This window comes from Canis aureus, chromosome 18 (genome assembly GCF_053574225.1).
Source record: "Canis aureus isolate CA01 chromosome 18, VMU_Caureus_v.1.0, whole genome shotgun sequence".
Taxonomy (NCBI): Eukaryota; Metazoa; Chordata; class Mammalia; order Carnivora; family Canidae; genus Canis; species Canis aureus.
Window position 1 is genome coordinate 1,650,862 of NC_135628.1, and position 24,407 is coordinate 1,675,268.

Below are 24,407 nucleotides of genomic sequence, written 5' to 3' on the forward strand. Positions count from 1 at the left end.
CAATATGTGGGAGACATAGTGAGCATTCTCAAAGATTTTTTTTTTTGTAATTAGAGAAATGATTTGTTTTTTTTAATTTAATTTTATTTTTATTTATTTATTTTTTTTAGAGAAATGATTTAAACTAGACTTATTTCCTTAAGCAGTTCTTTGGTCCACACACTCAACAGATATTTATTTTGTACCTACTCTGTGGAAATTATAGTGCTAACTGTGAACAAGTCTGATTCCCTGTCCTCACCCAGCGGACAACTTGGGAAGACTGACATCAAAGAATTAGTTATATATTTAACATTTAAATGGTTGTGGAAACGATCATGAAAGACGAGCACAGGGTGTTATGAAAATATACCATAAGGAAACAGATCGGGGGTTCAAGAAAGGCTTTCTGGTACAAGTGACTTTTCTGGCTGATATCTATAGATGAATATGGATTAACTAGGCAAAGAACAGACGGTGAAGAAAAGAGAATTTGATGAATCAAAGTATTTCACATATTAAAACACTGCATTCAGATTAATCATAGGTGTTACAGTTTATGCAAATGAAAAAAGTCATGTGGTACCTTGATTTTTTTCTTATATAAGGATAGTTTAAGCGTACACTTATCTACATTGAAAGTTTTTTTTCACAGAAGTCATATCTAATATAATAGTCACCTGTTGTGTCCCCAGATGGACAGATCTTCAGTTCGGGCCGTGAAATGGCTTCAATGTAGTCCGAAGAAATAGGCTGTAACCCACAGCTTTCCTCTGGGTGAATCAGCAAACCACAGTCCTGCATTAAAATGGTAGAAATTAGCTGTAATTAACCTGACCTATAGTAATAAAATCTAAAAAATAAGTTTTTGTGTGTGTGTGCCAAATAATCTTTGCAGATAAAAGGGACCGATTGTGGTGCCTTTTAGGGACTTGTCAATAGTTGTTTGTGTTAGAAGTAGCTACTTGCATTGAGAGATGAATATAAATTCTAATGACAATTTAATCTTTATTTTGGCATTGATATTCATTATTGCACTGATATGATTTCTCTACCAATTTTTAAAGAAATAGGTGCAAGTTTTATCTTAAAAAATACACCTGTGGGTTGTTGGTTCATTAAAAATAGACTGTAAGACAATCCATCGAGTGCAAAAACCCACTGATGTGAAAACAAAAGGGAAATCTTTGAGAAGGATGTTAACAGATGAATCTCATTTCAATGCACATTTATTAAAGACCCATGATATGCCATAAATGGAATCAAATACATATATTTTAGTCAAAGCATGTTTATATATTTACAAAAGGGGGTAACCTCCCACTGCCGGGAATATCATTCTAGAGGCCTGTTCCGCAGTGAGCGATGCCTTCTCTAGCTGACGTGTGCAGCGAGAACGGTGGTTTGGCTTTCTGAGATTTCTCCTCTCTGTCTCCTCTGCTCGAGCAGGTCAGAGCACCCTCATTTGCACTAAGCCCCCCTCTTCTCTCTCTCAAGCATCCCTGTCCTGTCTTCTGATGGCGGTAAAGTTGACGCACAACATCATAGACGTTCAGCGGTAAACCATTACAATTGGACATGTGGGCACACTCCAGAGTGATCTTCTAGCTTGTTCTTACAAGGTATTGGCCCCCGTACCTGGCCTGTGTCCCTCCATCCTACCTCACCTGATTCCACTCCCTCCCTTCTCACCCAGGTCCCTCAGCTATCACAATCTAGGGCGGGTAAAAACGCTGTTATCCCCGTCAGGAATGCTTTCCCTCTCATTTTGTGCATCTTTTGTGTTTCAGGCCTCAGCAAGGCCTTCTTGAAACGCTGGCATCATTGTGTATCCCCACTCCTGTCCGCGCCATCCCCGCTGGTTTCCTCCATACCCTTCACCATCAGGTGATAATTTGTTATTTATGTCTTTTCCATTAGACTGAATACTCCCTGAGAGCAAAGAATTATTTCACTCGCACATATCCCCAGTCCCTAACATACAATAGGCAAATATTTATTGAATGCATAAAAGTTTAGACGTAATTCTTTCCCATTTCATATCATAAATTCTCAGTAATGGAGAAAAATAATTGGTTTGACCTCCTCTTTGCTTTGTGACTCTGTCTCTAATGAGCAATTTCTCGTCACCTTCCCTCACCCTCTCATACATTCTCACACCCAACTCAGATTTCCACATCTCAGATGAGAAGGTCCAGGATATTAAGGAACAAAAGGAAGGAGGGTCATGCACAGACTTCACGAAATACCGATTCAGTATACATATTTCCATTTTTAAATTCATAACTGGAACTGGAATTTGGAATACTGATTAAAGATCAGGAATGTAGGGGATCCCAGGGTGGCTCAGTGGTTTGGCACCTGCCTTTGGCCCAGGGCTCGATCCTGGAGTCCAGGGATCGAGTCCCACATCGGGCTCCCTGCATGGAGCCTGCTTCTCCCTCTGCCTGTGTCTCTGTCTCTCTCTGTCTCTCTCTCTCTCTCTCTCTATGTCTATCATGAATAAATAAATAAAATCTTAAAAAAAAAAGCTCAGGAATGTGATTTGCATTAGTGTTCATTATAAAAAAGCAATTAAAATAACACAAAGTTAAGGAGGAGTTTTAGTCTGAATAAACATCTGTGAATGGTGTGTGTGTGATAGCTGTCTATACATTTAATTTTTGGTGCAGGCTGGACCTTTTTTAAGGCCAGAAAAAAAAATACACAAAGCATCTACGAGATTACAAAAAAAAAATGTTTATATCAAACATTAGGGAGAAAAAACCCTCATATAACGTACAGGATAAATCTAAGCAGAGCAACATGGAGAGATTTCCAAGACACACGAGAAAGACAAAAACCTAAAGCAGTGCTTTGTTACAGAACAACATATGTCATATGAAACACACCATGAACATGCCGCCAAGTCACCTAAATTCAGGTACTTCAGACTGAGACATTGTGCTCAACGTATTAATAGAAAGATATCTTGTGGAGTGTATAAACCGACACACGGAGATGCAGAGAGATGGTGATGATAGATTCATTCATTCATGCAAATAACGTTGAAACATTTCAAAAACTCTAGATTTAGATAAACCTTTGCCTGAAAATTATTGTTTGTTTGGGGTCTCTCTGGCGTGTGTGCGCGCAGGTCTGCAAGGTCATATCCTCATATTCACCTGGAGAGAGTCCAACCACAGCTGACAGAGTCCTAGCTACTCGGTTAAAGCCCTACACGTGGTTGACGTGCATCAGTCAAGGAGAGGAATGGCCCGTTCTGTACGCCTGATGGCTTGTCCGCTGGCCCCCCAACCCAATCACTGATGAGTGCATGTGGGCTCTCTCAGCTACGTTAGTCCCAGGACCTTTTCTGAGGTAGCAACATCTTTTTTTTCTTTTTAATATTTTTATTTATTTACTTATTTTTTATAAATTTATTTTTTATTGGTGTTCAATTTGCCAACATATAGAATAACACCCAGTGCTCATCCCGTCAAGTGCCCCCCTCAGTGCCCGTCACCCAGTCACCGCCACCCCCCACCCACCTCCACCCCAAGATTGCAAGAACTCACACAGCAATTCGGCAGCGTGGCAGGATACAAAATCAATGCCCAGAAGTAAGTGGCATTTCTATACACTAACAATGAGACTGAAGAAAGAGAAATTAAGGGGTCAATCCCATGTACAATTGCACCCAAAAGCATAAGATACCTAGGAATAAACCTAACCAAAGAGGTAAAGGATCTATACCCTAAAAAATATAGAACGGTTCTGAAAGAAATTGAAGAAGACACAAAGAAATATTATTTATTCATGAGAGACACACAGAGAGAGGCAGAGAACCAGGCAGAAGAAGCAGGCTCCCTGCAGGGAGCCCAACGTGGGACTCGATCCCGGGACTCCAGGATCACGCCCTGGGCCAAAGGCAGCGCTAAACCGCTGAGCCCCCCAGGAATCCTCTGAGGTAGCAACATCTGAACTGAATAATGAGAAAAACAGGGCAGGAGAGTTCTGAGGAGAAGAAATTGCATGTCAAAGGCCATTAGATAAGGCAGGAAAAGGATTTATCTGACATCTTAAGTATAAAGAAAGTCACTTTTGAGGAACTCATATGCTGACAATGTACATTATAATGATTGAAATCATGGGCCTTTCTGGAGATGCCACGTCCAAGCTTATCTACTACAAACTCTTACTCAGAGGAAGAATGATTAATTTATAATGTGATTCTAAGCATTTTTTTTTAAACACATCTTCAAAATGGAAAAGTATTCATGCCTGGAGTGTGCAAAGTTCTTGCTGGAAGTGCGCGTCTGCGGCCTGTCCGGGGGCACAGTACAGCTCCTTGCCAGGAGCGCCTTCCTCGGCTCCCGCTGAAACCTCCATCTCATTTGTTCTAATTATCCTCTTAGGTGCGGCTTAGAAAAAAATCGCTTAATATTACAGAAGCGTGTTCTCATCTGACTTCGAAGCTTATTTTATTTTATTTTATTTTATTTTATTTTATTTTATTTTATTTTATTTTATTTTATTTTATTTTATTTTATTATTTTTGACTTTGAAGCTTCTGAAACAAATGGCTGGCAGTAGAGCGGGTAGAACTCTTCCGAAGTGTTCAGTGTTGCCCTCTCGGAGCACTGGGGCCTCACGGACGAGCCAAGGACGATAGGCTGAACGTCTGCAGGTCACGGGAAGGCGGAGTGGGAGTCGCACCCGGTGACCACTGCTGCCACTTGGAACTCTCGCCGGACTTGGTGCTTGAAGCGTTCCCGGAGTGGTGCTATTTCTGCCTCAGGTGGAGGCTCCCAGGGGCCGCTGTTCTGTGACAGGTGGCAGGTCGGGCCTGTTGGTTCTAACTAAACTGCAGCAAATAGGACGCAGGACAGGAGTCCAGGTGAGATTGCAAAGGAAAGCCAGCAGGGTGGGACAGGGAGCGCGGACTTCAAGGTAAAGGAAATTCAGTCGCAGCCTCCCCTTTCTGTAGTTTAGGTCAAAGAATCTTCTATCGTGTTCTGTGTTTCCTTTTGAAATTCTCCTTAGCAGCTAATCTTTGTTTGCAGTTCATAAATCTTGACTCTTTAAGTTAAACTCTTGGCTATTTTGGAAAACCAAAGCAGCCCGCCGAAGCGGACGTTATTCATTTCCCAGCTGAAGCCAAACGACGTTGCTCTTAGGGTTGAACGAACCCGCAGATGGCTCCGTGCAGACCCGAGCCTGGACGCCGGCTGCCGGCGCCGGGAGGGTAAGGGCGTCCTCGGGCTGGCTGCTGGCTCCGGGCAGCGTATTAGAGAGGAGGGTAGTGGCCTATCCTGAAAGCACCACTGGGTCAGGAGTCACACTTACCAATTTTAATTCCGGCTTTGCCGCGAACTGGTTGTATGAGTTTGAGCGAGTCACTGATCTAGTTTTCTCAATATATAATGATGAAAGGTGGAGAGAAAAGAGGGGGAACATGCATTAGATGATCTCTTAGGCATGGCGGCAGACAATGTTAGGTGCCTACACCACATCCGTTCTCCTTTCTTTCTTCTTTGTTTTCTTGCAGGCAGCAATATATCTAGCATTTTAAATAAGAAGAAGGAGGGGATCCCTGGGTGGCTCAGCGGTTTAGCGCCTGCCTTTGGCCCAGGGTGCGATCCTGGAGTCCTGGGATCGAGTCCCACGTTGGGCTCCCGGCATGGAGCCTGTCTCTGCCTCTCTCTATCTCTATGTCTATCATAAATAAATAAATCTTTAAAAAAATATGAAGAAGGAACTCTATTTCCCACTCTCCTTTTAGCCAGACATAGCCATGCAACTCTATTCTAGCAAAAAAAAAAAAAAAAAGTGGAAGCTGGCAATGGATTTCTAGAAAAGTTTTGCTTCTCTGATGTAAGCTTAGCCTCCTTGATGTGCTTTTTTTTTTTTTTTTTTTTGTCACTCTGTTTCTCAATTCCTCTTAGAAGGAGGAGCAGCCGTGTCATGACCATGAGTCAACCGTGCGTAGAAGTCTGAAAGAGCCCAGGGCATAGGTGATGCTGCAGAAACGTGGCGCTAACTTTGGGTTGTCTACCTCTGCGCTCCTTGCTATGGAAGAGAAACAAACCCACACTTGGTCACACCACTATGGAAAAAAGAATATGCAGCCAAACTTCTCTTTTCCTCTAAGAGTCTGTGAAACCTGTTCTTCGCAGGCCATGTGGATCTTTTTGAATACTGCCTTCGGTATGAAAAGTAATTAACCTACTAATAACAAAATTTAAACTACCTTGACAGAAAAAAAAATTCATTAGCCTCTCTCACTTCTTTCTTCACTGGGGTAATTAGTAATTTGTTCAGGTTCAGGCATATTTAAGAAGACGAATGACAGCTCTTTTGGCCTTACGTGTCATCTCTTGGAGCCTCAGAGTCTAGATACACAAAAAAAGGTAGTATTTAGCAGAGTTGCTTAAAATGGCATTAACCCCAGAAAGCTCCACATTTAGAGCACATCATTTTGCTGCAGACTTCACAGATTCCAGACTGGATGGCCATAGCTCTCACTAGACTGCAGGAAGCTAATTAGCAGGGATTTCCTTGTTTAAACATGTGTAGAGTGTGTATGTTTAGTATGTAATTTTAAAGATTGACTAAGTTTTCATGAAGTGTTGCAATGACTAGCAGAAGAATATTAAGGAGTCCTTGGTTTTGCCCCCTGTCTTACCCATGAATTCATGATCACTATTTCTTGTTACCAGTTTTTCTGCAAGCCTTTTTAATTCTTAAAAAAGGGGGTGTTTAGCCATAAAGGAATTAGTAGTATTTCTCATTTTTAGTAAGATATTGCCATAGTTTTAGAGCCATGGACTATTTGATCTGGGTGGAATCTTTACATCTTACTTGCTTTTCCGGCTCCATGGAATCATTCCTTTAAGATGAAATGATTGTCTCCCTCTCCTACTAAGTAATGAAAAATGCCCATCAAATTTTAAAACTATACATTCACTCCCTATGGCACCACTCCTTCGGAGGCACCCATTTCTTCCTCTTTCCCTGGTCTGCTCCTATTTCCTGGAACTCAGTGGTGACTCTCAAACTTGACAATCCTGGCACAGTCTTAGGGAGGCAGAGTCCCCTTCCATATCAAGACTGTTCTTTCCTACAAGAAATGAAGTTCCTAAGGATCCTAACATTTGGGTGGAACCACAAAAAACCTTCCAATGGCCAAAGCAATTTTGAGAAGGAAGAACAAAGCTGGAGCTTCCTGATTTTGAACTATGCTGCAAAGCTCTCTTAATCAAAACAGTATGGTACTGGCACAAAAACAAACACATAGATCAGTAGAATAGAACAGAGAGCCTCCCAAAACCCCATGCATATATGGTCAATTAATCTATGATGTAGGAAGCAAAATGTACAATGGGGAAAAGACAGCCTCTTCAACAGATGGTGCTGGGAAAACTGGACAGATAACGTGCAAAAGAATAAAACTGGAGAACTATCTTATACCACCTATAAAAATAAATTCAAATTGAATTAAAGACTTGAATATAATATGTGAAACCACAAAACTCTTAGAAGAAAACATAGGTTAAAAACTCTATGACACTGGTCTTAGCAATATTTTTTTTGGATCAGTCTCCTCAGGCAAGGGCAACAAAAGCTAAAATAAACAGAAGGGATTACGTCAAACTAAGACGCTTTTGCACAGGGAAGAAAACCATTAACAAAACAAAAAGGCAACCTACTGAATGGGAAAAGATGTCTGCAAATCATATAACCAGTAAGGAGCTAATATCCAAAATCTACGAAGAACCTACACGGCTAAATGTCAAAAACTCCAAATAACCAGATTTAAAAAATGGGCAGAGGACTCGAGTGGACATTTTTCCAAAGAAGACATAGAGATGGCCGAAAGGTACATGGAAAGATGCTCAAAATTGCTAACCATTGATGAAAACTACAGTAAAATATCCCCCACACACTTGTCAGATTGGCCATTATCAAAAAGACAAAAAATAACAAGTGTTGATGAGGATGTGGAGAAGAGGGAACCCTTGTGCGCTGTTGGTGGAAATGCAAATTGGTGCAGCCACTATGGGAAACAGTATGGCATTTTCCCCCAAAACATAAAAAATAGAACTACAATACAATCCAGTAGTTCCACTTCTGGGCATTTGTCCAAAGAAAATGAAAACGTCAATCCAAAAAGATACATGCACCCCTATGTTCATTGAGGTATTACCTACAACAACCAAGATATGAAAGAAACCTAAGTGTCCCTTGACAGAAGGATGGATAAAAGAGTGGTAGATTCATACAATGGACTATTACTCGCCCATTAAGAAGAATGAGTTCTGGCCGTTTGCATTACGTGCTTGGACCTAGAGCATATTACACTAAGTGAAGTAAGTCAATCAGAGAAAGACAAATACTATGTGACTTCACTTACTTGTGGAATCTGAAAACCAAAACAAATGAACAAATGAAATAAAGCAGAAATAGATCGATGATAGACGAAACAAATTACTGGGAGGCAGACAAAATAGGTAAAGGGGATTAAGAAGTATAAATTTTCAGTTAGAAAATAAACGTCAGGAAGATGAAATGTGCGCTTGGGGAATATCGTAGATGGTATGTAATAACTTCATAAGATGACAGACAGTAACCAGACTTATCATTTGTAACATACAAAAATACTGGATCACTGTGTTGTACACATGAAACTAATAAGATGCTCTACATCAGTTGTATTTCGGTTTAAAAAAAAAAAAAAAAAAAAAGAAGAAGGAAATGAAGCTCCAGAGGAGCTAATTTCACTATCTTGTTCCAAAAGGAATGAATTATTTTTTGTCTTCACATTGTCTCTGAACTTAACAACTGCTTTCCTTGTATTGTAGTCCGCAAGCCATAAAACACTGAGTAGCTATTATGCAATTCACATTAGTAGACACCCAATGAACATTCATAGGAAATTAGCTGAGGTATACAGTAGCAATAAATAATTATGGCATAATCCATCTGAAACCATCCTTTACATACCACAGTGATCCTAAAACTGAACTTTTTCATTAAGAAAAAAGTGTAACGCATATACATTCATATGAAAGGAGATTTATATCCTTTAGGGAAGGCATTTTGGAAATATCTTCTGAATATAATTATACTCCAAAGACTTTATCCTACAGATAATACTTTATATAGTCTGCAAGGAAATTTACTGGAGTGCTTTGTATAATAATGGAAAACTTGACACAACTCAAGTGTCCGTCAACAGGGAACTGGTTAAATAACATCCATTTAATGGAATGCTTTTTGATTCTTAGAAAAGAAGGATGCAGAGTAAACATATGGAGAGATATATAAGATACATGATTAAGAGCAATAAAGCAAGTTGCAGGACATTATGTATTCCAGGATCTTATTTAAGTAAAATAAAATGCCAAATATCACATGTCCTCAACTGTGCCTACGTAATTGTTGAAACGACGCATGAGAAACACTGAACAGTGGCTCTATTAGAGGATTAAGGATGGGGGCCGCTGGGGGGCTCAGCGGTGGAGCGTCTGCCTTCGGCTCAGGTCACGACCCGGGGGTCCTGGGATCAAGTCCCGCCTGCATTGGGCTCCCTGCATGGAGCCTGCTTCTCCCTCTGCCTGTGTCGCTGCCTCTCTCTCTGGGTCTCTCATGAATAAATAAAGTTTTTAAAAAAAATTCTTATCAGATAGTCTCTCAGCTCCTTCTATAAAACTTACAAAAGTTTTTACTAAGCAGATGCCCTTGTAAGAAACAGTAAGAAATTAGGCATTTTACCGAGGAGCAGGAGACACTTTGACTTTGACTTCGCACTGTTCTGATAAAACGTGTGCAGTGAGTAGGCTTCACCTACACAGTTGCCTCACTTTGAGTTTTAATGAAAACGAGCAGCCTGCCAAGTCCTTCTACCCCGTGGAGAAGGGAACCCTAACAACACTGCTTTGAAGGTTGATACTTTTCAATGCTTGATATTTCTGTTCTAGTGAGAGTTTATAAATAAGTTTTTGATTTTAATGGTTTTTAAGGAATAATGGAGCTCGGCGTTGGGTAGCCCAACTGTGAATGCTGCTTGACTTGTGATTTGTGCTTAGAGTTTGGAGTTCTGACGCAGAACAGAGTAGGACCCACGTAGTGATGAGCCATCGATAGGATAACACAATTGTGTGTTTCTTTCCTTAAACATCAGCTGAAAAGTGGCCGTATATTATAACTACCTGCAAATATTAAGATGGTCCCCAATGAACTCAGGAAAAGGGGAAATTGAAACAAATTATAAACAGATGAATTAGTTCCACTCAATTAAATTTATTAATATTACATCAATATTTGGAATACTTCTATATATTTCTCATGCATTCCAAATCCCTGAACTAATAGGCAATTTTCTCTTTTTTAACCTAGATGGCCTCTCAAGTTAACCAGGATGGGGCCGGCATGATCCCGCTTGCTGGAGTTCCATTCTGAAAGGCACCCTGTATTCTCAGCTTAGACGTGCATACGAACGTCTGGGTTTGTGGAGTTGGGTCTGGAAATCTAGTGAGCTGGAGCCTGTGAAGGCCCTGATGCTTCCCACTTCCGGTGAGCTGGGAACTCCAAGGCAAGCAGCCTTTGTTGTGGTCTTTCAGCACTTTTGGTTTTGGACCCAGATGGAATCCAGAGGGTAGATGTGAATGCAAATGAAAAGAAAGAATGAATTTATAGGTTTGGATATTTGAAAAAGTTCAGTTCTTTTTGATTTGTGAACAAAGGAGGGTGGAATTGGAACTGAATGCACGACCGTGGGGCCTCTCATGCTTCGGAGCATCTGGATCGGTTTGCGAAGTGACAAAACAACAACATCAACAACAACTAGAAAAGGTCATTTTCCTATTCCAAAGGAGCAAACCTATTATGTGTGGGCCGAAGCTGAAATAGCAGTGAGTGGAAAGAGGCAGGAGGCCACGGAGATATTTTAAAAGACAACTTTTAATTGATGTTTACCTGTCAATCAGGGTGACGCCAAGCATAGCAAGCGTTCGCCCGCATATTAAGTAGTGAGCAGGTCTCCCGGGAAGTACCGACCCCTCGTAGGGAGTGGAACTCCCGATGTGCTTCAGCACGGCCTGTGCCGCGGGGCCCTGGTCCACTCAAAGCACATGAGGCTGTGATCCTTGAAAATGTAGCTTTGGTAGGGAATCTTCTGAGGGGCGCAAGTAGAACTGAGTATTTTAATGCAACATGCGGTCACCCTAGTTTGGGGCACCTGGCGGGCATTTCCTGCCCACATTCATCCCGGTGACTGCATGACACACACATGCCCATACCTACCCACCCGCACGCATGCACGCACATGTGGGTGCACAGGCTCAAGGATCCTCAGAATTAGAGAATTTTAAACCTTAAATGAAACTTAAACCAAGTGACATGTGTCATGCTACAAACGAATGATCTCATTACATGTCTTACATTACAAATTCCAGGTCTTTTGAGGCTTTGATAGTAACCCCTGAGTGCTAATAGTTTTTAAAAATCACCCACTAATCAGCATCTTGTACATCCACAGTTGAGCTCCAGGCATGCTAAATGTGGCTACATTATGCTTAGAAGGAAATGTTGATGCATTCAAAACTGAAATCCAAGCTACCATGACACTGTAAGATCAAAAGTTAATATTAATTTTTGGTATAAATATGTCCTAACAATGCAAATATTAACAGCTATGAAAATAATTGTTCTATGACAGGACAGCCCTCCCTATGTGTAGTTTTATATGTTTTTTTTAAGATTTTATTTATTTATTCATGAGAGATACAGAGAGAGAGGCAGAGACACAGGCAGAGGGAGAAGGAGGCTCCCTGCAGGGAGCCCCACGTGGGACTCGATCCCAGGACCCCAGGGTCACACCCTGAGCCAAAGGCAGACACTCAACTGCTGAGCCACCCAGGTGCCCCAGTTTTATATGTTTATACATGTTTATACATGTTAATCAGACTTTTAAAAATACTCTAGGATTAGTCTAAAGGTCACCCACCCTAAGATATTATTACACAGAGAAAAATGTAACTTCACAGTGGAGAAACCCAGCCAGCACTTGTCCTCATTAAGTGATCAAGAGAAACACATCACTTCTGCAGATTTTCTGCCACAAATGTGTAAAGTTAATCAGACAAGACATACGATTCCAAACTGAGAGGCATCCTACCAAATAACCGACCTGCATTCTCCAAGTGTCAAAGTCATAAAAAAAAACCGCCCCCCAAAAACCAAGGGAAGATTGTGAAACCGCCACAGATTTGAGAAGACTAAAGAACATGATAACTAAAAGCCATTTGAGATCCCGGAACAGAAAAAGAAAATTATTGGAAAGACTAGTGAAATCCATAAAAGGTGTTTCGCGAAGCAAATATACTGTACCAATATTAATTTCCTAAGTATTGATAAAGTATCATATTCATGTGAAATGTTAATATTAGGAAAAGCTAGAGGAAGGGTCTTCTGTAATTGTAAAATTGATTTTACATGTTAAAAGATAGTCTAACACAATTTGATAGTCATGTTTTAGGATTTTCTTGATGGGCGAATATATGCTAACAGTAGAAGAATGTTCTAATCATTAAAAAGCTTTTAACCATTTTGTTGACATGTCCTACTGCAGGGCAATGGCTCTGCGTGGTCACATGTTATTGGCATCCATGCATATCCCATGGCAGAAATTGTGATCTATGAGCATTTTGCTCTTAAAAATTGTGGGAATGGTGGGAGGACAGTCCACAGGCTACAGAAGAGGTAAGGTGCACTTACTGTATTTATGGTCTAACTTTTGGGGGGACGCCAATCTTCTGGTGAGTTAGCAGGGAGGAAGAGAAATGCTCTTTTTGAAAAAAAGATTTTATTTATTTATGAGAGAGAGAGAGAGAGAGAGAGGCGGAGACCCAGGCAGAGGGAGGAGCAAGCTCCCTGCAGGGAGCCTGATGTGGGACTCGATCCTAGGACCCCGGGGTCACTCCCTGAGCCAAAGGCAGACGCTCAATTCACTGAGCCCCCCTGGTGCCCCGAAAGATGCTCTTTACAGAGGGCCTGGCTCCTGCAAAGCACCACAGTAGGCACTTCACATGCCCGACTGCATTGAATCTTTACAACCGTTTGAACATTCATTCAACAGATGAGGAAATAAAGGTTTGTAGAGTTTGGGGAAGTTCTTCTGAAGTCAACTTCATGAAGAGAGTAGCTGGAGTTTGAATCCTGGGTCTAAGTTTAAACCCATGCTTCATAGACTGAAGAACAAAACAAAAGAAAAGAAAACACACCATACTAAGAAACGAAGATTGTGTTTATGAAACATTTCCAGACCAATTAACTCTTCATCAGGGAGGACTCTTTTTTCGTGGCTACAGATGGCATCTCTAAACATAACCAGCTGCTCTTTAAAATGCTTACAGTTGGTCAAAATGGGACTCAGCAAGAATGTGAATGATTCAGGTCAAATCTATTCCCTCCGATGGAAAAAAAAAAGCCCCCAAGCACCTTTCCAGCTCATGCTTGGTCACTCAAATATTTTTGACTTTTGAATAATAGCACATCGAGAAGTTACTTATTAACTGAACACAAATTAATTCCCACGGTAGACAATGAACAGTTATTTACATATTACGGCCTATCATCAGGGAAAGTATTTGTTTCAATATAATTTTCGGAATCATCGGGATTCATCTGTCACGTGGATGTCGCGCTCCCAAGAAGTGTACAGTTGATGACACTCACTCGCTTGGGTTTTTTTTCAGCCGATTCCTTTAGCAGACATCTGTTGGGTCCGTCGGGGGCTGTGGCCACAGCCAGCGCACTGGTGGGGTGCTCGCAGGGAAGGCGGCCACGGGGCCCCACAACCCAAGGGCTGTAAGGGAGATGGCTCAGGACTCGGCGTTGGCCCAGAGGGACGGGCCCGACTGTGCTTTGGGAAACAGGTTACAGCCTCAGGTATGCTCCGGGTTCAGCGGGCAGATGAGGGCCTGCTGGGCTTTCGGACCCGGGGCCGTGCGGTCAGGGCCAGGGCCAAGGCACTGGCTTCTGTGGCCCACGAGGCCTGGACTGGAGTGGCACCCGGGTGTCTGAGGGCTGGCACATCCAGGCGCCGCTGATTGTCCTCCCCCCGTGACCGTTAGCTCAGGAAATTCAAGGCCCAGGCCCTCGGGAAGACCCTGAGGATGATTTTCGGGTTTGGGGACAGCGGAGATCGCGTGGGGCAGCTTGGTGGCGGCAACGTTGCCGTGAGCGGTCCATGTGCCCCGGGAGGAGCTGGCACGTTCTGCGGTGGACAACGCGCTCTCTGCCCAGGTGGGCGACGCAGGACGAAGTGTTGCCCATTTCCATGGGGGCGATCAGGACTCTAGGGCTCCACATTGAAGACAAGGTGTCCTGGAGAAACGTGGAGATGTAAGACTGTCATTTTAGCTTGTCTTAAGCTTCCCATGGGTTTTACCTCAGCTCATTGTTTCCTGAACTTGGATGCCGTTGCTGCGATTTGATCATTCCTGCGAAGCGGTTGTCACAACTCCCGGCGTGGGATGAAATGGCTCTTTCATTTGAAGCCAACTTTGGAGCATGGGTCCTTATAGGCCACATGCCTCTAAAGCTCTGCAGCGTGAGCCTCCAAGGGCCGTGCTCTGCAAAGGCCTGTCTCCACGCACGAGAACCCACGGGGTCCCCTCTCCTTGGACACGCGGTCCGTGGGCTTGCATCTCAAGGACCCGCGGCCACATGGCATTTGCAGCTGATTGCCAGAGTGTCACTTCTCTGCATTAGGCCACAGCTGTTCTGGGATCCTGCTGTCACCAATCAGATATGCTCGCCTGGCCTAGCAGAGCCAAGTGATAGCTAACATGGCTTTAAAATCAGAGGCCTGGCTTTGTTCTAGAACTCTGCAGTTGTTACCCTGCTCAGATCTTTGTTGCTCCTCAGTGTTTTATCTCTCAAAGGCCAACTGTGTCTTAAGGCTCCCCTGTATTGGCCAACTCTGACAGGTCAAAACCAAAGTGGACATAGCATTAGAGAATGTTAACTCCCACTGAGTCTCCGTGCCCTATGCCAGGTGTTCCCTGTCACTGGAACTGGGCATATAACTGAAGGGTTTGGCAGCCGAGGCTGATAATTGGAGGGAAAATAGTATCTAAGAGGATAAATTGCTCAATAGATGGGCCATTATTTTTTAAATCATTCCCTATGGTGTTTCACAATGTTTCAAAAGCCTATTTTCCCTGTGCTTTAGACATTTCATTGAAATAAAAAGGATATAATAATGATTCAAAGAAGGGCTATATGTTCCCCCAAAGTGTGTTCCGTGAAGCATAGGTCTTTAGGAAGTCAGTATGTAGGTGTTAAGTAAAAAAAAAAAAAAAAAAAAAAGGTGTAGACCAACCAAACTGTTGGCAAAAAAAGTTTTAAATATGTTTTGCCTATTTTCACTGTTAGTAGTAAGTCATTCTATCAGCAGATCTTTCTAATTTGATAAAACTCTTTCTTTTAAAAAAAATGCGTAACAAGTTGTCATTGTTTATACTGGAGAGGATTCAGCTATCTCAGGGAGTCTGTATTTCCCGAGGACAAAGTCATTTTTGATGACATCTCTTTGACTATCTATTAAAGAACCTATGATCAGGAGAATCTTTACCAACTTAGCTGCTCTGATGACTAGTTTACGTCGAAAACACAACTAAGAAATCATGTGGGATCATTTGTTCTATCATGTGGTCACGAGTGAAAAACTCCTATGTGGCCCCTAAGATCCAAACAAAAGAAAATGTCACAAAGCTGTATGGAAACAATTGACATCCATTTACTATTCTTTTTAAAATTATAAACAAAAGAAATATTCCCTGCTGACAGACATCTGTCTGGCACAACTAAGAAATCATCCCCGGGAATGGATCAGTTCTGGAGTTAGTCGCAAGTTTTCCTTTGTCGGGAACGTAACCATTTATGTACACGGTGGGAGTCACATTCTACGGCTACACCAATTTCTTTGTTAAGTTACGGCCCTTCCTGCTCCTGGGTGTCAGTAGCGAAAGTCATTATGCAGACAGGACACTATGCTACTAGATTTCATTTTTTAAATGGGATTTCTTTTCCTAAACATATTAATCGTATTTTGCAGGCTACCTCAGATGCTGCCCATGATTGTGCCCTGGAAATTGGTGTATATGCCATGGAGCTCTCCTATGAGACTCACTTGCCTGTGGGCCACCGGGACACAAGAGTCACGGAGGCCAGGGCATCACAGAAGAGATCTGAAGGGTCCAGGTCTCACGTTATCAGTAGCCCGGTGGCCGAGGAGGGGGAGGGGGGCTACCGTGTCAGACTGCAGAATTCTAACCTCAGCTCCACCACTTGCTGTCTTTGTGATCCTGCGCGAATTAAATCCTTTCTTACTCTGGGTTCCTCTTCTGTGAAAGCCTGCCTCATGAGATGGCTGAGGGGATTAAAGAAATAAAAATACATGGGATGCATGCAGAACCAGGCACGATCACAGTAAGACCTCGACGAACGTGGTTATGATTAAAACTGAATCTCTACAAAACAAAACATAACCAAAAAAAAAAAAAAAAAAAGCTGAATATCTATCATGCACCAATGACCACCTTATGCACATTATGTAACATAGCTGTGCATTAGTATTAGCTCCATTGAGAGGCATTCTAATTTTATTTTTTATTTTTTTATTTTTTATTTTTTATTTCTTTTTATTTATTTATGATAGTCACACACAGAGAGAGAGGCAGAGACACAGGCAGAGGGAGAAGCAGGCTCCATTCACCGGGGACGTGGGATTCGATCCCGGGTCTCCAGGATCGCACCCTGGGCCAAAGGCAGGCGCCAAACCGCTGCGCCTCCCAGGGATCCCCATTGAGAGGCATTCTAAACAAATAGCACTTGTAGAATTTAACTAATTTGTCTGATGGAAGGTCAGAAGTTAGACCCAAGACTGTATGATTCTAACACCCATACTCGTTTCCTTGTATCATCCTAAATTTAAAAGAATACCTGGGTTCGTGCTAGCTGTGCAATGTGGCACAAATAAATAACTTTTCTCTGAGCCTCAGTTTCCTCACATTTAAAATGGGCTACCAAAAAATGAAAATAAAAATAAATAGAGCGGGACACCTATGTTTATTGCTCACATACCCCTTAGAATTTTTTCTGGTTGTTCAAATACTGTGCGACCAGAAGGCGCTGGTTACTGGTAAGCCACAAGGCAATGCCTCACTTTTATTCTTTTTCTTCTTTCAAAGACTTTATTTATTTATTTTAGAGAGAGAGAGGGAGAGAGATCGAGTACATGCAAGCAGGGGGGAAGGCAGAGGGAGAGGGAGAGAGAATCTGAAGCAGACTCCATGCTGAGCACCGAGCCCTACGTGAGGCTCCATCTCACGACCCCTGAGCTCATGACCTGAGCTGAAATCAAGAGACACTTAACTGACTGAGCCACCCAGGTGCCCCTCACTTCTATTCTTGATGACCACCATCTAATTTATCCCTCCGCAACTGGCTCATGATGAATGTAGAGGTTGGCAGGGGGTAAACTCAATTAAATAGCCGTATAATTTAAGTTTCCTTTGAGGTAAGTCGATGTTTTCAGGGTTTTTCCCTCCTTGAGAAAGTTTCTTACATACATACGAGGAACATTTGTTTTTACTGGCAACTGTATTATGACAAGCCACAGTGTGAAAGTATATAAATTTCATTTTTAATGATTTAGGTTGAAAACAAAAACAATGTGTTGCTTGTAATGAGAATTAGACATTCCAACACTTTTCTCACATTTTAAGATCAATTTTGTAAGTACTGTAAGTCAATAAAAATCTGAAGGTGATGTGATATTGTTGAGCAATATTAAATAGTAAAAGTGGACTGCAGGTTAGAAAAAACAATTATTGGAAAAATTCTGTGATTGTATATTACAGGAGAACATGTATCCAAAGATTGTCCTTCTGTGATTGGAATAGGAGAAATGAAAATCTTAAAAACCTGCTTTAGGGGGTTGTGACTATGAAGAGAAATGAGTGAGGAGAGCGCAGAGGATTTTTAGGGCAGTGAATATACAATGTATGATGTTATTATGATGGACAAGTGTCATTATACATTTTTCCAAACCCATAGAATGTGCAAAACCAGGAGCAAACTTTGAGTATGGGTTTTGGGTGATTATGATGCATCAATGTAGGTTTGTCGCTGGTTTTGAAAAAAAAAGTACCAATCTGGTAATGGTGATACAATTTTATTGTAAACCTAAAACTCCTCTAAAAAAAATTATGTATTTTTTTGAAAAGTAGCTATAAAATCAGAACCGGAGGCAGGATGGAGCTTACACTGAACTGAAAATAAATGCAGTTCAGTTATACCATGTGTAAGAGGCTGAGAGCTAGTTGGCAGCTAAGGATGGACAGTTGGACAAGGTCAAAGTCATCTAAGGGAAAGTTGAGATAATCTCTTTGGGATTTTCAGAATTGAATTACTGTCAAGAGTAATGATTATTCTCTTTCTGTCTCACAGTCACACACAGAAATTAAATGTATTCACTTAAAACTGCAAATCACTTAAGTAGGTATCAGTTTATTTAATACCCATTTAATTTTTCATGACAAGTGATGTTTCTCGTGCTATACGTAACAAAAAAATAACAAAATTGGAAAAAAACCTGCTTTAGAAGGTCACATATATACAGAATCATATTAGTTTCGATAAGTACACATGTAAGCTGGTAATATTTATATGCTTGAGAATTAAGAAATTGTGTTTCGTTTTGCTATTATTAGTCTTAAACACCTTTACAATCACCTAATAAGTGTTAGCTTATTTAATGCTCAGTGAATTTAAATAGCAATATGTATGTAGTTAAATGCGTCCTTTCTAATGATATTAAAAATGACTGCGGGCATTTCCATATTAAGGAAATAAAATGCATTATATGTAAAAATAATTAAATCAGAAGCTTCAAGCTATACTAAAGGGTTTGGATTTTATCTTTCCTCTCATTAATTAATTAGTCTATATACATACTCATTAGAAGGATGGAGAATAAAAAATAAAATTTAAAAATGGAAAGCATAGATGATATTTTGGATTTTACCATTCCTCTATACATGCATATTATGTTCAGTTGTGTATTATGCACTTAGTACTTATTACATGTGCATACATTTCACAAGAATAGAGTTAAACTGTTCACTATGTTTTGTGATCACTTTTTTTGACCTTTATGTAATATTAGGACATGATAGAAGGATTTTGATGGTGATGGTGGTGGATGGGCCATTGGACTTTAATTGATCTGCATATTTAAAAAAAAAAAAACCCTAGGGTGAATGGGTGGCTCAGTCGGTTAAGGGGCTGCCTTCAGCTCTGGTCACCATCCCAGGGTCCTGGGAGCGAGCCCCACGCAGGACTCCCTGCTCCATGGGCAGCCTGCTTCTCCCTCTCCACAGCTTGGGCTCTCCTGCGTGCCTGCATGCTCTCATTCTCTCTCAAAGAAAGAAAGAAAGAAATTCCTTATTAAAAAAAAAAAAAAAAAGACCCTAATGAGGCTCTACTGAGACTGCTGGGTCTAGAGGCAGGAAGGTAGGTGTGACAACTACTGTAATTGTTCAGAGAAAAGAGGATCACAGGCTGAATTAGAATGTGGGGAAGGGGCCAGGGTACAAGAGATCTGTAGGAGGAGGTTGAAAGTAGTGAAGGAGAGGGGTAAAGATGATCTAGGGAATCTTTGAGCTACTGGATGGACAACGAGAAGGGAGAAAATAGCTCGTTCATGAAGGGAGGTGCAGGAGGAAATGCTCAGTTAGTCGTCAAGCTCAAAAATACCTGGGGGGACATGCAGGTAGACTGCCCAATGGACGGCGGCAGAAGATGCTTACGTACAGCATTCTGAGGGGAGGGCCAATCCGGTGGTATTTATTAAAATACTGCTTTTTGGGATCTGAGTTCTGTTTCCTTGACTACTGTCTCACTGGGGATTATGAGAAGTTGCACACGCGCAGGCGGGCATAACAACCCGAAGCCTTCACAAGCGAGATCAATTGTCCTCACTGCAGGGCCTGTCCCTTGCTCTTCCTATTGTCATCCTGCCTTCCCGGCCCGTAGAGCTGCATGCTCTTCCCCCAGGATTTCGCTTCTGTCTAGAAATCCTCGTGTGCTCTGGGACCATGCAAAATCGTGATCTCTCATGAGCAGCCTTTCTTGGCTTCCACTTCCTTCAAAGACGCTGTTCTCTCTTCGCAGCAATGTCATAACATTACACTTTATCGGACATATGACGCTCTACTATAGCCACTTATCTCTGGGTAGGAGTCGCTTGTTCTTTACAAGCTTCTTCAGAGATGGATATGTGTGCATCAGTATGTATGAATTACATATACACATGTGTTTAGATATGTGAAATTTATGAGAATTTCATAGATTCTCATAGAATTTCATAAATTCATAGATATGAATTTATGAGAGAGTGTACAATTTACCCCAAGAACCAGACAACCTAGATGGGACACACACAATAAGATCTGCTGAATAAAATTGGGTTTTGAGTCAGTTTGGCCTTTGTTCAACATGTGATATGTATCACACCGTGTATATAATCAGGACTAAATGTCAATTCAATTCTTTCCCTGCTTCTTGGCACATAACGATATTCCCCTTGCTTATAAGAGAACCTGAAATTAATACTATTGGAGAGAAGAATCAATATCTCTTTGTGATGTGTGTGAATTAATAGAGCACTTCCTTGTGCAAGATTTGTCCCTGTGTCTGAGAACCAGGCTGACCATCTACTCTTCACTTCAACACGTACTGTTGTGACTAACACCCGTGTTCATGGGAGTGTGGGAAAGCAGGCTCACTTCCACATTGTTTGTTCAAAGTACTTGGCGAGATCTATTATAGTTTAAAATATTCATTCTTTTTAATCTATTAATTCTACTTACATTCTCTTTCTTACACTAATAGGAGTGCATGTATGTAAAAATATAATGCAAAGGAGGTATATAATGCATAGAATGCAAAAGGATGATTATTATAGCAATGTTTGTGACAACAAAGCATAAGAAACTTTCTGAATGCCTATCAGTGAAGGACTAAGTACGTCAATACATATGATTCATGTCACAAAATATTATGTAGCCACTAAAAGGATGGAGGTCATTACATATCTATTGATCTGGAAAGATGTACATATGTTCAAGTTGGGGAACAACAGAAATTTCAGACCACTATTATAGCACAGTTTCATTTTTATTTAAAAAGTCACATAGGGACACCTGGGTGGATCAGCGGTTGAGCGTCTGTCTTCAGCTCAGGGGCATGATCCGGGGTCCTGGGATCGAGTCCTGCATCAGGCTCCTTGCAGGGAGCCTGCTTCTCTGCCTATGTCTCTGCATCTCTCTCTCTGTGACTCTTATGAATAAATAAATAAGATCTTTAAAAAGTAAAAAAATACATATATACGCAGATGAGTGTATAGATATGCCAATCAGTATCAGTTTGGTCAAACTCTGCAAGGATATGCTCAACAGTAGTCATTATCCAGATTCCAAGTGTGGGTAGGTAGGATCAGATGAATGGAGGGATAATCACTGACTATTTTATATAAGGTTTTTTGGATTATGAGTAATTATTTTCTTTCTTCAGCGATTCTGTTCTTTCAGCCAATAAAAAGAAAAAAATAAGAGAATAAAGCATGTGGGTGCATACTGATCTAAAAGGATATCCATAATATTGGAAGTGAAAAATGTAGGTTACAAATAAAAGCTTATGTTGAATTTCTTCACTTTTTGATAAATACATATGATAGTTAAAAAACTAGATGTGGGGACGCCTCAGTGGCTCAGTAGTTGGGCACCTGCCTTTGGCTCAGGTCATGATCCCAGGATCTGGGATCGAGTCCCGCATCAGGCTCCCTGCGAGGAGCCTGCTTCTCCCTCTGCCTATGTCTCTGCCTCTCTCTCTCAGTCTGTATGAATAAATAAATAAATCTTAAAAATATAAATAAATAAATAAATAAATAAATAAATAAATAAATAAATAAATAAATAAAACTAGATGTGTATATACCAGGCCATGAAGCTCGGGTCAGGACTAGAAAAAAAAAAATGCTCACGGTTTGCTATGTACATTTTGTTTTATTTGTAACAAAATCAATAAAAAGAATAAAATAAATAACCATTAATAAAAGGTCATCACGGTCTGTTTTATACCCTAGATATGTTCTTTAAAAGTTCTGTGCAAATTGAATTTTAGTAAGGAAAATTGTATTTTAATTAGAACAATAGGGTTTTCAATTATGCAAAATATTCTTCTGTAAAGAGAATATAACCTTCTGTGATATTAATACTCACGACTCCCAGCTGCCCATTTTGGCCTATTTAATGCTTGTCCTTCAGAGAAATAAGAGTCAAAGTTTCTTAATTATCTGTTTAAAATTTGTCAGCGAAAAATGTCATTATTTTGCTTTTATTAGCACTGCCCGGGAAGGCTCCGAGCCCCACTTCCACGCAGTCCCTCGCTCTTCCTTTTCGAGGGAGGGGATCCCTCCCTGGCCGCGGAGGCCCCTGTTGGCATTGATGGGGCTTCGATTTCACTTCGATTTCAAGATGGAAGAAGGAAAGGGACGACTGTCTGTGCTCACATACAGGGGACGGATGACTGGGTTTGCTGGAGTCAAAACAAAGCCCTGTAGCAACGGCTGTCCCGTGCGGCTGTCCCACGAGCGGAGCGGGGGATGCGGGACCCGCCCTGGTCGGCCTGTGTAAGGAGACCAGCTCCCTGGCTGGGGGGCTGCAGCTTTCTACCTGCTTCCCACGCAAGACTTAACGAGCTTTTCCCTATCTGGATATTTAAATTACTCTTGAACCCAACAGGTCCCAGTCTCTTCTGCTTTCAAAGTGAGCAAAGTGTGAGCTTGCTGCCAGTGATCCTTATAAGTGAATGCTTTTGAGGGATTTAAGAGAAATAAGCCAAACGAACGGTTTAACCCTATTTCTTTATTTTTTTAATTAATTTATTTTTTTAAATCCTATCTCTTTATTTAGAATCGTAGCCAACTCTCTTCTCCAGGTCGGGACAACTGAAAGAAAAAAAATTCTCTGTCTTAACTGAAGCTCAGTTTCCAGAAAATAAAAATAAAGACGATATCAGAAACCTCTGAAAGTGGAAAGAAAAGATTATATCGAAAAGTGCCTGAAAATAGACTTTCCTAAATATCAACTGAAGGGTGACCAGAAAAATCTCCACACGGTGTGCAAAGTGAACGCAGAATTCAGATTTACTCACTCACAGGGTGGAAACTAAGAGGGATGAAACAATCAACCTACTCCAAACGGCGGTACTGCCCCACTGACAGGTAAGTGGGATTTGTAAGACCCGAAGTCACAGAATTTCTCCATTTCTGGATTATAAAGGGCAGTGCTCCTAACGGTCTCATAAAACACAGCACGGCTTTCTGTGTGTGGTCACACGCGTGCACGCGAGAAGAAATCCTCAAGGAAGAAGGAATCGCCCTAAGGATTTTACCTATTACAGGCAGGGCCGTGGAGTCTTATCAGTCCTCGAAACTCATCCCAAATCTTCATCAGCAAAACAAACTTTGCCTTCCAGAGGGGACGGTAATTCGACCTCTTCTCCAGTTAATCATGAAAAGGGACCACCTCTCAGGAAAGAAAACCGGTGTTGTATGGAGGGGCCCGCAGCCCCCCCTTGCACCGTCAAGATGAGGCATCGGCTCTTTCTGGGTTTTACCCACCTGACCGCTGTGTGTCGGGGACGGGCCTGCCAGCGACACACGGCCTCCCCCCTGCCCACCCACGGCTGCGAGACCCGCTCTCGCCTCGGCCTGTAAACGGCTCCGTGTCCCGCACCAGCCCGGGCCCGGGGGCGCAGGAAGCTTGGCCTGCACCCGGGGCTTACGAAGCTGTGGCTCTCCGCTCCCCACTCTGCCCACCTTTAACTAGGATTGTGTCCGGGGGCAACGAGCTGACGCGCCTCCGGGACAGGTGATCGGGGCCACGGAGCAGTCCCGTGTGCGGGGACAGTGGCATCGGGCCTGGGCCGCCCCGGCCGTCTCGCTGCAGGATCCCGGGCCCCGGCCCAGGGACGCACATGGGGGCTCCGCCCGTCGGCCAGGGCCTGAGACCACGGGCCTCCCAGTCTGTCCCTACAGGACTTCCGTCCGCCTCTACCCAAAGAGCGGGCCTTTCCGGCGGGTTTAGTCCAGCGCTTCTCCTGGAGCACCTCCAGGCTTCTGCTGATCCCCTTTCTCCTTCCGGGGCGTCCGCTGGGCAGCTGTTAGGGATGTCCTCTTGGTAGCCGTTAGGGGCGTCCACTGGGTAGCCGTTAGGGGCGTCCACTGGGTAGCCGTTAGGGGCGTCCACTTGGTAGCTGTTAGGGACATCCACTTGGTAGCTGTTAGGGGCATCCACTGGGTAGCCATTGGG

The 24,407-nt window shown here is 42.2% G+C and overlaps 1 protein-coding gene across 2 annotated transcripts in view; it reads right to left on the reverse strand.

Annotated features, from left to right (window-relative positions):
• Positions 1 to 24,407, reverse strand: part of CPED1 (cadherin like and PC-esterase domain containing 1) — a 262,754-nt gene that overhangs the window by 43,194 nt on the left and 195,153 nt on the right. For both annotated transcript variants that reach the window (XM_077855991.1, XM_077855990.1), the window contains exon 16: positions 660 to 777. In XM_077855991.1, coding sequence (XP_077712117.1) covers positions 660 to 777 — 118 coding nt within the window. The remainder of the gene's footprint in view (positions 1 to 659; positions 778 to 24,407) is intronic.